Here is a 14,056-nt window from a genome sequence, read left to right as displayed (position 1 = left end):
CCACAGACCTGCCAAATAAGCCCTCCGAATGTTTCCTCTAACTTGCAATGCTTCCACTGAATTTGCAGTCTCATTATCTTTTTTGAGCTGTAGCAGAGTTTTGTACGCTATGCAGCCAAAAAGTTGTTATACCATTGAAAGGTGTATTTCCGCCTCAGAATAGGAGGGAGATCCTTTTCCTACCTGGGCCAACTCTATTGGAATAAACTTCCATTAGGCCTTTGTCAAGCACACAACCTGGATATCTTTAAGAGGAAACTAAAAACCTGGCTCTTTAACGGTTAATCTAGGTGCCCTGGTCGTTCTCCCATTGCCTACTGTCGGGACACTCTGCTGAGCAGCTGCGCACTCTACAAAACAGTATAACATAACATTTTTTTATGTTTGCCTACACCTCTGGTTTGGATCCTGAGAGTTACAGTCAGGAGTGGTGTCTTAAAATTGTTCCTGCCATCATTTCATCGCTTGCATTGTCTGCCGCATATAATGCATATTTTAAACATGTATTAGCAATGTTTTCACCACCTTCTTTTTATATGGGGGGGAGCTTTATACAACGCAAACTCGACCCGAAGGTACCAGAGCGCTTAACATGAGTACCAGTTGCGTTACAGACAAACACATTCATTTTGTTAGGCACAGAGAGATTAAGTGATTTGCCCAGATTTACAGGATTTTGAGCATCCTGTCGAGACTCATACCCAGCTTCGAGGATGACCTCTCTAGCCATTAGGCCACATCCTCTCCCCTTCAGCCAGGCTTGGCACTCTTTTCTTGTACTGATCCAGTAGGTGCTTCATGAGTTCCGTCATTTCCTCCCTATGTTGGTATGCATACTCCATTGTAATTTCTATTCACATTGATTTGCTGCACTCCTCTAAAATTTCCTGCCCATTAGATCAATTTTCTTACTTTCCTTGTAGGTGGCTCTGATGTTGTTGGCTCCCTTCTTGTCGTTGATGTAATGATTGAGTCTGTGGGCACCGTTCCCTTTATGTAGCGAGGGTCTTTTGAGGAACGTTTATAATTATTCTCCACCCTCGATGTCACAGCTCTGCACATCGCAGGCTCCTTGAAAGCTTCCCTGCTTTGATACAGAACACTAGCTCGCATCAGTTGGAACAGTTCTTTATTTCTGCAGAAATTAAGTGTCTCTAGGAGGAAGCACTGAGTATTTTCCTCTTCCAACTGAACTCCATATTTGTCTGAAGCCTTGATTATATGGCTGCACATAGAAATATCATCCGGAGGAAAAGGCCTCTACAGATAACAATCAATCCCTTCTTTGGGGGAATCAGTTTCCAGGTCTTGCCATTGTGTCTCTAAATATTTAGAATTCTCTAACCCCTGAAACAGCCCAAGCCTTCGTGCTCCTCTTCCTCATAGAAGAATTCCTCCTCTTCTACCGGAGGCTCCAGAGTAATGGTAGGGTCCAGTTCTTTGACCTCCTTTTCGACTAGCTTTTTGGTGTCGAAGTTTATTGTGAAATTGGAAATTCCTTAAGGGAAGTGTTGAAATCTTTTTTCCTCGGAATTAAAGCTGGGATCTCTGCCTAGGGATGCCTCTTCTTTCTCTTGATTTCCACCGCTCGCTCTTCAGGGTCGAGCGTCCGCATCAATCTTCTTTTAGAAGGTGAGGAACCTTTCGACGATGTGTATATCGTCTATGTTTTTCGGCTCTCTCGAACTCTTTCTTTTTTTGACATTTAAATGTCTAGAATTCGAACGTCTTTCGATGAAGTAGTTTTTTGGGGAGTTTTGCCTCCTGCAGTGTCCCTGTCAAGGAATACGAGGGGTTATTTATCTTTAGGTTTGCCTTCGCTCAGCAATTTTTTCCAACGTTGAGCCTCCTTTTTGTATATTCGAGTCTGGTTTTCGAGACTCTGACAATGAATGTTTTTTAGGTGTTACTTGTGATCACTTTTCTTTCATGTTGAACGATTCTCCAGGGACATCGACGATTTTTAGTTTGGCATCCGAAACTTTTCCCTCTGCCCCTTCTGCAACATAGTCATCATCGCTCGACAGACCCAGGTATTTTAAAGATGGTGTTTACCTCTGTCTCTGCTTCTCTCTTGCCTTCAACGTCTTTGACTTGAACCCCGCACAGGCTTCGTAGTCGTCGCTCCAATGGTCGAGTGGCAGTCAGAGGTTATACACCTGATGATGGTCTTTCTATGTGAATTTATGATGACAGTTCGAGGAGAATTAAAACTGAGTCTTCTCTTTCATTTGGAACAGGGAGACCTCTGCCCGGGCATTCTTTGAACGACTCCGAAAAGTCCTTTTGACTACAGGAATCTTCTCCGGTACCTCTGTTCAGTGATCTTCTTCCAATATTCTTTGACAAACTTTGTCCAAACTTCTCTCTTTTTTCACATATTGGAGAGCCCTCATCTAAGCTTTCAGACCCAATGGCGGAAAAGAAGAATCTGAAGTTGGTGACCACGAGTGGGAGCTTCCCGGAGAGCATAAGACGTCAGAATACCTTAACCGAGCTAAACCACTTTTCCTGCGTTTTCCCTTCCAGCTGTTCTACTTCCCGCCTTCTACTGACCCCACCCAGCGCCCCTCCCAAGTAACCTACTTAATGGAGGCCGCAGGTCAGCTGTGCATCGGGGGCGCCAAAGGCAAGCTCGTCTGTGCTTGTTCGCGCTTGGACTGAGCCCACCGCCCGGACCCCTGGTCCCCCTCCCATCCACAAATACACAAGCACCAAACTTCTAGCCCTCAACTCCGGACAACACAACAACTGCAGTCTCGCCTACTCATGAGCAACAGCAGGACCCTTCTCCTGCCAGCACTGCCCCTTCCACTGCAGCACAAAACCCTCAGCCCCAGAGCCCCCTCCCTCCACCATCACTAAAGACCAACTCCAATACCTGCTGATCAACACCCGATCACTCCACAAGTATGTCCGTGACATCTGGGACACCATCACCTCTCTCACGCCAAAAATCGTCTTCCTCACCAAGACGTGGCTCAATCTGGCATCAGCGTCCAACATCGCCACGGCCACACCAACCGGATACAAGATAATTCACCTGAAGCGCACCAACAAACAAGGTGGTGAAACAGCCATAATCCATCCTCCACCCCCATCATGGAAGACCTCAACTTCCAGTTAAACAGCAAAAGCAAAATAACGGTCAGAGACACCCTCGCCTACTGACACCCTGAACCACCCCACCTTCTGGTAGGCCATCACCGACTTCATCACCTTACTGACCATCAACTCCAAAGACTTCCTCTTCCTCTGGGACCTCAACTTCCACCTGGAAGACCCCAAAAACACAACCAATCTACTCGAGAGAATGGAAATCCTCAGCCTCTCCCAACTGGTCACAGATCCCACGTACATCACTGGACACACTTTTGACCTCATATTCTCAGCCAGCGACAGAATCAAGTACAGCCATGCTACCAAAATCATCTGGTCGGACCACTCCATGGTCCACTTCCAAATCACAACCACCCACTTCACACCTGCCTCCCTCCCAACTCCTCCTACAACAGCTTAAGCAAAGTAACAAAAGATCTCTGGACCAGCTTCCTAAAAACCTCTCCTCCTGAGGCCACCACCAACCGTTAGTCGGCAGTCGGAAACTTCAACGCATGGATCAACAAATGCGCCGATAAACAACCAAAACCGGCAGATCCTCGAAACTCAGATCCCTCAAGCGCACCTGCAACCGACTTGAGAGGCTCTGACGAAACAGCAAAACACATAATGAGAGTAACAACCTCAAACTACCCCTCAACAGATACCACCACCAACTCAAAACAGCCCAAAAAGACACCCTGACCTTCAGCCTGGATGCCAGTTCAAACCATAGCAAGGAACTTTTCTCCAACCCCACAGCCACCGAGACCACCGTCACCCCCTCTCAGGAGCTCTGCGACACCCTTGCCAACTTCTTCTCCACCATCTATGAGAATTTTGAACCGAACTCAGACTCTTCAACCACACAGACCCCCACAAAAGCTCATGAATCGTATGGGAGCCTCTCTCTGCGAACACAATTTCCACCATCGTGGACTCCATCTACTCGGGAGTCCCCAAGTATCCCCGCCTCCACCAGATGTTCAACCTAGAAAAAGCACCATCAGCAAGGATCTTACCATAATCATCAATGCATCCATCGCATCTGCCTCCTTCCCTGAAGGATGGAAACACGCATAAGTCAAACCGCTCCCTAAAAACCTACCGCAGACCCCAAAAACCTAGAAAATTACTGCCCCAACTCCTTATTGTCTTTCCCAGCCAAGGTGGTAAAGAAATCAATAAATCTCCAACTCACCGCCCATCTGGAGAAGAACCACCTACTGGAAACCTCCCAATCAGGATTTCAATGAAATCACAGAACTGACACCGCCCTGATTGCAGCCACAGACGACATCAGGACTCTCCTAGACTGAGCAGAGACTGCTGCCCTGATCCTCCTGAATCTCTCCGCAGCGTTCAACACTGTATCCCACCACACCCTCCTACAAGGTCTCGACCAAATAGGGAACGAAGGGGAAGCCCTCGAATGGGTCTCGTCCATCCTCTTGGGTTGAACTCAAAGCATCCGCCTCCCACCCTTCACCTCAGGACCAAAAAAAACAATCTGCGGCGTCACTCAAGGATCCTCCCTAGTCCGACCCTCTTCAACACATAAATGGCACCTTTGGCCAACCTAGTCAGATCCCATGGCATGAACATAATCTCCTATTCGGACGACACTCAGCTCGTCCTCTCACTCTCCTCAGACCGGACGAACAACAAATCTAACTTCCACAGGTGCATGATCAGTGTCACAAGCTGGATGCAGAGCAGATGTCTCAAACTCACAACAGAAATTCTCATCTTCAAGAACAGCAACTCCCTGTGGGATGACTCAATGTGGCCAATGGAGTTCGGCCTCGCACCCACACCCACAGAGCACGCAAGAAACCTCTGAATAATACTCAACAACAAGCTCTCATGAGGAAGAAGATAAAGCTGTCTCATCCACCTGCTTGCTCAGAAAAATCTTCAAATGGCTCCCTATCGACATCAGACGCACCGTCACCCAGGCCCTCATCACCAGCTGCCTGGCCTATGGCACTTCCCTCTATTAGGGAATCACCGCTCACCTACTAAACAGACTCTAGGCAATCCAGAATGCAGCAGCCAGGCTCATCCTTGACCTCCATAGTCCGACCCACACCTCCCCCCACCTCATAGAGCTACACTGCCTGGCCTTCAGCAAATGATGCCAGTTTAAACTGCTCACACGCCTGCAAAGCCCTTCACAACAAGGGTCCAGCCTACCTCACCCACAGGGTGATCTTCCACCAACCAAACCGCAAACTTTGCTACACATCCATCTTCCTGGCCCACACATCCAGCATTCACATAAGCAGGAGTGGCAGCAGCTCCTTCTCACACCTAGCACCTGGATACTCTCATGGGTGATAAGCAGCGCTATACAAACCCGCTTTAATTTTGATTGATTGAGGAGGCAGGATAAGGCCCCAAATGGTGGAACTGTTGACGCCCAACAACATCAAAAGAATTTAAAAAAAAAGAGAAGTAGGATGATTGCTACTATACTGGAGAATTCCAGACCCAACCGCTAGTTGGCAGAATAATGCACAGCATGTGAATCCAGAAAAGATTCACACTGCAAAAATACCTTATGTTGTACAGCAAATGCTCCTGAATTGTCCCTACCGGTAGAGGACATCTCATGAGTTTGTCGAAAATGCAGCTCTGGCACAAATGTGTGTTTTATATTCCTAACTATGGTGGTTCCATGAAGATAACGCAATCTTCAGAACATGACATTAACACAAAACAAAGTTTTATTAAAAAAAATAAGCAAAGAACATTACCATAGTGATTTGCTGATTTAAACTGATTCGAGCTGTCTTTGCTGAAAGTGTTTATCAGCTGGCTAGCCACTGAAAGTCCAATACCATAGGAGAGATTTTCAAATGTCTCCACTGGAGAAGGAGCTGTAGGTTCCCACAGCAATAAATCATTGCTGATCCTAGAAATAAAACAAAAAGGAATAATTACTTGCTGTGCTCAGATACAAGGGACTTTAAAGAATAATCCATCTGCTTTAATTAATGGAAAAATAATGATCAACTATCACAATGCCGTGCAAATATTACGTCTTTAATAAGATTGTAACACGAGTAAAGAGTATGTCAGTACTTTGCTACTAATATAATACACAAGCAAATAAACATGCCATGCCTTGCCTCAGACATGATTGTTCTTGCCTTTTTAAGAAACAACAGTTTTACTGGATAGAAAGGAAGACTGTGCAGGCAGTTCTGAGATCCTGAACAAGTTACAGGTTTGTGTCTCTTCCACCAAGTCCGTGCCTCCTGCATTGTGAGAGCTACTACAAAGTCATGGTGTGAAGTAGAGGTTACTCACCATCTGATTAGAATAAAGGATTTTCATTACTATGTGAGACTAACTTTGATGTGAGCCTGAGATCGTAGGGAATGTTAACTAGAAAAAAGTGTTTTAATATTTAAAGTCTGGGCACAAGCGAGCCATTGGCTTTTCCAGGCTTTCCCTATTTACCTTTCACATAATAAGGTGTCTATCAGCTCCCTCTCTGTACTTTGAGTCACACACCTTAAGTCAAGTGGAGAAGACTGATGAACGATCCGGTGAAAGGTATATGAATGAATACAAGCATATTGAAATGTCGGTTTTGTTAGAAGATGTAAAGGCTTGACAGTGAAAGCCAATGTCGAAAGCTAAAAAAAATTGTATTGGTCAATTCAATACTGCACACAAGAGCAACAAATTCAATTAAAAAATCCAAAGGAGGAATTCTAGACAACATCTCTTCAAGGAGAAAAAATGAATAAGAACATCAACAACAGTACTACAGAAATCTGAAAAAAAAGAAGCTGCTTCAGGTCTCTGAATGAGTCGGGAAAAGTATAAACCAACGCTTATTTCAAAGCTTTTAAAAAATGGCTAAGGTGCTCAGATAACAGCTCATGTAAGCCTAACATACCCAAAACGTCAACGTTCTCACAAAAAATAAATATACAGAGTTCAAACCACATCGCTTGAAGGGAACCAGAAAGAAACAAGTACTGGTAAAGCCGATAGTTTTGGCTTGCATGTGGACTCCTCATAAAGATTCTTTTACAAAGCCTGCTGTAGTTAGAAACAAAAAAACCAAAACCATTGCTTTCTTATACAATGCATCTATGAGATAAATAATTTGGTGCATGAAGATTCAGTGTATTTTTTAGATGTAAAATAGTCCTTCATACATAGCAATGCAAGCACTTCTGAGGAGGTGGAATGATACTCCACAGAGCAAATAGCATAAAGGGGGGAGACATATTACTCTCTGAGAAGCCAAATGTCACTCTATATGTATTTTAAAGTATTGGTAGCAATAGGTTTCCAGGAGCAAGATAAAAAAAAACAATGGTAATGCGTGTTCAACATTCTGTTCAACATGCCCCTGGAATGGGACTTAACGTTTTAGAAGCAAGATCCGTGGAACCACAACTTCAAGCAAGTGAGAAGAAAAGCCAAACATAATTGAAAATGAGAAGGTCACAAGAATGGACCCCAGCTCATATTAGCTGAAAGGATTAATGGTTCAGTTGATAGATCAACGTAGAGGCATTTAAAACCAAGGAAAATGCTTTACTAGAAGAGATGGACGGGATTAGGAATCTCAACCCGATCCTACAGTTGGCATGTGCATGTGGGGAAGGGACACTGGAGAAAGCAACTACAGCCGGCATAGCTGCATGTGCAGTTTGCTCCTTGCAGCCTCACTTCTTCCTCCTGTTCTTCTACTAGCCACAGCATAAGATCTGATGCAGGTGGCACAGTTCTCATCCAGCTGCCCAGCCCAAATCTCTGCCTTAATAAAGAGTGAGCCCAGGATAAGAGACCAGAAAAAGAGAGGCCAAATAATTTAGATGTACTAGATGGAACTGACACCATGAACAACCCATCTTCAAAGAAACAAGCTGGAGATGCCAAAGCACAACACAAGACCATTAATCTGGCAGCATTAAAAAAAAAACTTGAAGGAGAAACTTGCAAGAGTTGAGGATGAACCGCTGCACATAGGAGTAGTAGCAAGACAGTAAGTTATTAGTTTTGTTAGCGCACAGCTGTTTTTTTAATCTAACCTAAGGCATCGTCGGTTGGACCACCCAAGGCCGTGGGGCATTGGGTGCAGGGGTGTCTTTTAGTGATGATCTTCTTACCAGCGCCTGGTCGCGGTTTTGGGGACCTTCCTGTTTGAGGCTTCAGGCGTCGGCTGGAGGCTGATGGCAGGTCAGGGATCACCAGATCTCAGGTCAGGATCGCCAGGGAGACTTCCTCTTGGTGTCGGGCTACTCGAACTCGGGCCGTGGGCGTCGGATGCAGAGTAGTGCAGACCCGGGAATCCTTGCAGAGCTGGAGTCTGTTGATGAACAAATCCGATGTTCACGGGAGACAGAATCTTTGGGATTGAAGGCAGGCAGGTCCCCCGGGTTTCTCGAGGTTGCTGGCTGCAGGACACACCGCTGTAGCAGGTTTGAGGTGGGGACAGGTCAGTAGGGCAGGGGCCAAGACAGTGGGCGTCCTCCTCGTTAGCTTCGGCACCGCTGTTCGGTCCTCCTTCTTTTCTTCTTCTGGTATCTTGTATGAGGAAGCAAGGTTCAGGGGTGCCCCTAAATACTAGATTTAGAGGCGTTACAGGTAGGTAAAAGGTTGGGACCAATGGGTCTCTTCCATGGGGGTGGGTACACCCCCTATTATGCCACCCTTCAGTGGGAGGGGGGGCATAAGCCTTTCACTGGTTGGCAGGGTCCCCCCATCTGCAAGATGGCGGGGCCTGACCGTTGTGCTTCACCTCGCCTCCCCCACCTGAGGGGTGGAGTTGGCAGAGGTGGGCACACCTATCTTCCTCACTTGTTTTTCCCGCTATTTCTTCCGCCCAAAGTGCCGGTCAGAACCGGTGGGGACCAGTTGCTGACAGCAGCATGTGGCCTGGGGAAGCTCACAAAAGCAGCAAGCCTTTGAAGCTTCCCCTTCGTGAACCCTGGTCATCCTGGGGAAGGAGGCTTGGCACCTCGTCCCAGGATGTGCATTGTTTCAGGCCCCCGAGAGCAGCAGGCTCTTGACCCAGAGGTCCAGAAAAATGTCTGGTGATGGCAGCTGAAAGCAGCCACTCGGCCTGGACACTAGTGGTAGGTCGTTTTTCAGGGGGCATCTCTAAGATGCCCTCTGTGTGTACTTTCATTAAATCCCACACTGGCATCAGTGTGGGATTAATGTGCTGAGAAGTTTGATACCAAAACTTCTCAGTTTTCAGTGCAGCCATTATGGTGCTGTTGAGTTCGTAATGACAAACTCCCAGCACCATATATTCCTGATGGCACTGCACTTACAATGTCTAAGAATAGACTTAGACACTGTAGGGGGTACAGGGCTCATGCACCTGTACCCTCACCACTGGTATAGTGCACCCAGCTAGAGAGGTGATTGATCTATGCCAGGGCAGTGGGTTGTAGGCATGGCACACAGGGAAGTTTGCCATGTCGACTCTTCACTTTGTTCTGCACCAAAACACGCAGCCTGCAAAGGCAGTGTGTAAGTGTAGTGGTACAGGGCCTCTAAGGGTGGCACAATAAGTGCTGCAGCCCTTAGGGGTCTTCTCTGGTCACAGTGCCCTGGGTACCTGTGGTACCATTTACCAGGGACTGACCGTTGGCCGGAGATGCCAAATGGGTTTTGTTTTCAATGTAGTTTTAGGGAAAGAACATAGGCCCTGGGTACCTGATTGGCAGGAGCCCAGGGCACACTCAGTCAAAGCACATCAGCAGTTCAGCAAAATGTGGGGTCTACCATGCAGAAAGAGGGCACTTTCTCACAAACAGGTCTTGGGTTGCTTGTGTTTAGTGTGGACCTGGCCTGGTAGTTAGGGCAGGACTGATCCTACTGGAACAGGGTCAAGAGTAACTAGCATATGTCTGGGTTCAAATTGAGGTGGCACGGTGGACAAAATAACAATGGGTTGAAATGCTAACCTAAGAAATTAGCTTCTACAAATCAGACCAATATGGTCTGGATGGCAAAAACAACATGATGGATAGAAGTTGAGATCGAGGCTACTAGCATGAAGTGGGACAGACAAAAGAGTGCACACACTGTCCATGCCTGGGATGCAATGATGCTGCAGCTTCTAGACAATTTAGAGAATAGAGATACGCATTTGTGACCAGACTTCCGTACTCACTGGTATATTGTACTTTAATTGTTTATGTTTATTTAATCTCATTTGTTCAAGTAATGACTATTCAATGGTACTCCACATTGCACAAGATTTTAACAAGACAATGTCTTATCACGCAACTGCTGCAGATAGCTTTCTATTATGATATGTATAATACAAATATTAAACAATGATGGATGCTGAAGAAATAGGGAGGGCCAAGAACTATCGCTGCCTATCACCTGCCGAAAGAAAGAAGTCACTCTTTTGGCTTTCGGTTGTGAATATCCCATATACACTAATAGTGGTTAAAGCCAAAGGCACTCAAGGGTGCAGAAGTATGGGACCTGGAACAAAATCCATGAGGGTGCTTTCTGTGCAATATGGTCTATGGATGTAAATTAAAAATCCTTTACAGAAAGATAAGCGTGCTCCAAATTAAAGTGCAATGCCTCTTACACAAGTCTCTGTCCATGCGGTTTTATACAGGCTGAATAAAATAACAGGTAGTCTGCAATACGTTTTGCTTCCCTTTCACAAAGTCGGAATTCCCTCGAAGGGAGATGGAAGTCAGAACACCAGATTTTCATCCAGGACTTTAACCAGTTACCACAATGTGACTGCTTAACTTCAAAAACTGCATTGTTGTAAACTCTCTTCCTTAAGTCTTCAAATTATGCAATGAGCTGCACTGTAGCCCATAATGAAAGTTGCCCATATTACCTATTGTGACCCCAAGGGTTGAAAGTCAAATACAGAGCTTATAGTATAAAAGCTTAGAGCTTTACGTTTTTTGAGAGATATTTATATAGCATAGAATTACCTGATAGTAGAAACATGGGAGCAAATTATTCGGTTGGCAGTATTATTGGGCTATAGCATCTGGCTAATTTGTTTGAGCCCTTTCCTGCTATGAAAGTCGCGGGGTGTTCAAGGAAAAGGGGTCTCTACACATTTCTTTTGCAAGTCTAAATCACTAGTCAAGGCAGAATAAGAATGTTAGTGGTACAAAGCTGCCCTTTAACAATGGGTAGACTTGTTTGGTAGATGTGCAGACATTGAACATCATTCAGTTTACCTTCTGTAGGATGGAGGCTGGTAGGTGGAACAGGATGGGCTTAGTATGCCTGCCTTGAGCGGCCCTGATCACAGGACAATTCAGCCCATGTATGCCTCTGCAAGGCAAGCTCTCCCAAGTCTAACATCCTTTGCTGGGCTCAGGTCACACAACTCTCACTAAAGAGGACGGTGGGCCACAAAGGTGAAGATATGGTCTTACAAGAAAAAAAGGTTTTGGCAAAGGTCAATGCACTTACAGAGAACAAGAAGGCACCAAAACCAGAGACGCACATTTTTACAAGAGGGAAGGTGCACCAGAACAAAGTCAGTAAACTCCAAGTGTATCCGAAATATCTTTTTATTGTAGTTGAAGCTAAAAATTGGACATCAGCCAACGCGCTTCGTTCCACAGGGCTTAACTATTTTAATCACGGTCCGATCAGCCTGTATACTTGAGTTAATGTACTCCAAGGTCCAACCAAATAAAAACAATCCTAAGATCGCTAGCAATAAATGTAGTGTGCTTATAAGTTCTGTAGTGTCCCACAATCGTCCAAACTCATATATTTGCGGTGGTGGCCCAAATGGTGGCCAGAGTCCTCCACATCAAATGTAACCCAGTAACTAAATAGAATATATCCCTCAGCGTCCCATATTTCTGGTGGCCAATGTGGCGGCCAGTAACCTGGTCAGAATAGACGTCAGCCACAGTGATCCCTCATCCGGACTTTAAAAAAAGGAGAAAAAAAGGAAAAAAAAAAAAAAAACAGCAACTTCAAATCTGGCAATAGGAGAGTTTAATTACTTGTGAGTGGTAAGAGAACAGCCTGCAGACAGGACATCAGATGCCAACATCCTGAAGAATTGTTGAGAGGTGCTCCAAAGTACATTGACAGCAGGAACGCAAGGTTTCAACACATCTCAAGGTAACTACAACTACCCAGAAGGGAAAGAGACCACCAAGATTCGCAAAGAATGTGACTTTTGTACAACAGATAGGACTCTTTGCACCAGCAAACCAAAAAGGCTCTCAGAAACAAATCTGAGGCAGCCAAGCAAAGGTATTGATACTTTAAAAGAGGGGCACCAGACACAAATGAAATCCCCTTTCTTCAGAAAGGACACAATAGAGAAAATGGAATGTAGAGATGAGACAAACTAAAAAACCACACAAGATGAGGATAAGATTCAGACACTGTGTATACACTACAGAGAAAAACAAAGGAGCAGCGGACACTGGACAATGAGCAGTCAATTATAATTGAGCAATGCACCCATGCAACAGATCTCATTGAAGAAGGAAGGAACCTGAGCAAACTCCATGCCTTAACGTTATCAGGAGAAGAAGCTGGACCCCAGGAAGTATAAACCTAATGAGCAGCATACTACTAAGTGCCAACACTGGTACACTTCCTTTAACAGCCACTAACTAAAGTTGAGCAGGGCAGTTGAGCGAACGCAAAACATAAATTTGCCGTCCATGTTAAAAAGGACTATGTGTATATTTGTACCATAAAAAGTGGAAGACGACAACAGAAGGAGATACTCTTGAGTTACTTGAAGAATACATTTTATTGGGGCAGTTGCTGCCATTTTCTCATTTAATAGAGCAATAGCCAGACATAAATAGAGTTCTGCCTTACCTCAAGATTTGTTCTAGTTCTCAGACCGTATGGTCTCCTCCATAGCATGACAGTGCTGATCACAAGAAACATAACAGCAGATTGTTTGTGGATAACAAGGCACCTTTACACACAATACTTGCTTCCTACTGGTCCGTGGACCATCGTCAACATCCAACTTGCCTCCTTCTGATATCCTATCACTCTGATGGGAATAATCAACAGTCACAAGCCATATTAAATGTAGGAATGAGTCTGTAACTCTGCCACTCTTCCCTGGCATGTTCAAACGGGTAGAGAACTCACATCTCTGGCTGACAGGGGAAGCCTATGTTTAAGCAACAGAAGCACAACAAGGCCATGGGATGGAAAAGCAGCAGAACTCTGGGCCACAGCCAGGCCGCAGGCATACAAGTTGTGTCTGCATGCACCTCGTGGCTACAGTGAGAGGGTATGGAAGCAAGTGATGTTTAATCGTGACATTCAATGTATTGGGGTTGAAGTGAGCAGGAGCAGAACTGGCACTACACTGCAGAGGTAAAGAGCCTGGCACACAACATATGTAGTGAAGGTCAGTGGCATGGTAAAAAGAAATCTACCTTGAAATTAGCATTCAACTTGCCTCTTCACTCTCAGGCTTTGTGGAATACTATTTTTCTCTTTTCTCATGAAGTCTTCGAGATACTTCAAAACTCGACTGGGGGTTCAACCAGGAACTCATTACCCTTGATATAAACAACAAAGCCATGCCACTAATACAATCATAATTCTGAGTCCAAGAACAAACAAATGAATTGTTGATGTATTCTTAATCCTTTTCAGCCCAAACCGGCTCAGTGAGAAAAGATAAGATTGACTCTCTAAAGCAGCTAAGATACTTTTTTTTACTTAAAATTTTTTCCCTAACAAAGCAAATATTTTGGTATTTTTAACCCATCTGTGTCTCACAAACAGGCAGTGCAATTCTGTCATTGTAAGCATGGCATTCAGATTTTTGTAGGTGTTCATCTTGTGGGCGGCATTTGGAACCTGGTCCTCAGCAAGCTAGAGATGAAGAGTGGACACCAAATCAGAACATCTTTGCTTCCCCAGAGAGCAACAGATCAAGGGGTTAAACAATTGATTGAAAGTTGGAGACATCTGG

The 14,056-nt window shown here is 45.1% G+C and overlaps 1 protein-coding gene across 1 annotated transcript in view; it reads right to left on the bottom strand.

The window, feature by feature from the left end:
• ATG2B (autophagy related 2B) overlaps window positions 1–14,056 on the bottom strand; it is a 1,039,004-nt gene that overhangs the window by 675,858 nt on the left and 349,090 nt on the right. The window contains exon 19 of the mRNA XM_085626438.1: window positions 5,859–6,016. Within this exon, the coding sequence (XP_085482564.1) occupies window positions 5,859–6,016 (158 nt within the window). The remainder of the gene's footprint in view (window positions 1–5,858; window positions 6,017–14,056) is intronic.

This window comes from Triturus cristatus, chromosome 9, assembly GCF_964204655.1.
Source record: "Triturus cristatus chromosome 9, aTriCri1.1, whole genome shotgun sequence".
Lineage (NCBI taxonomy): Eukaryota > Metazoa > Chordata > Amphibia > Caudata > Salamandridae > Triturus > Triturus cristatus.
This window is presented reverse-complemented; position numbering and strand designations above follow the sequence as displayed.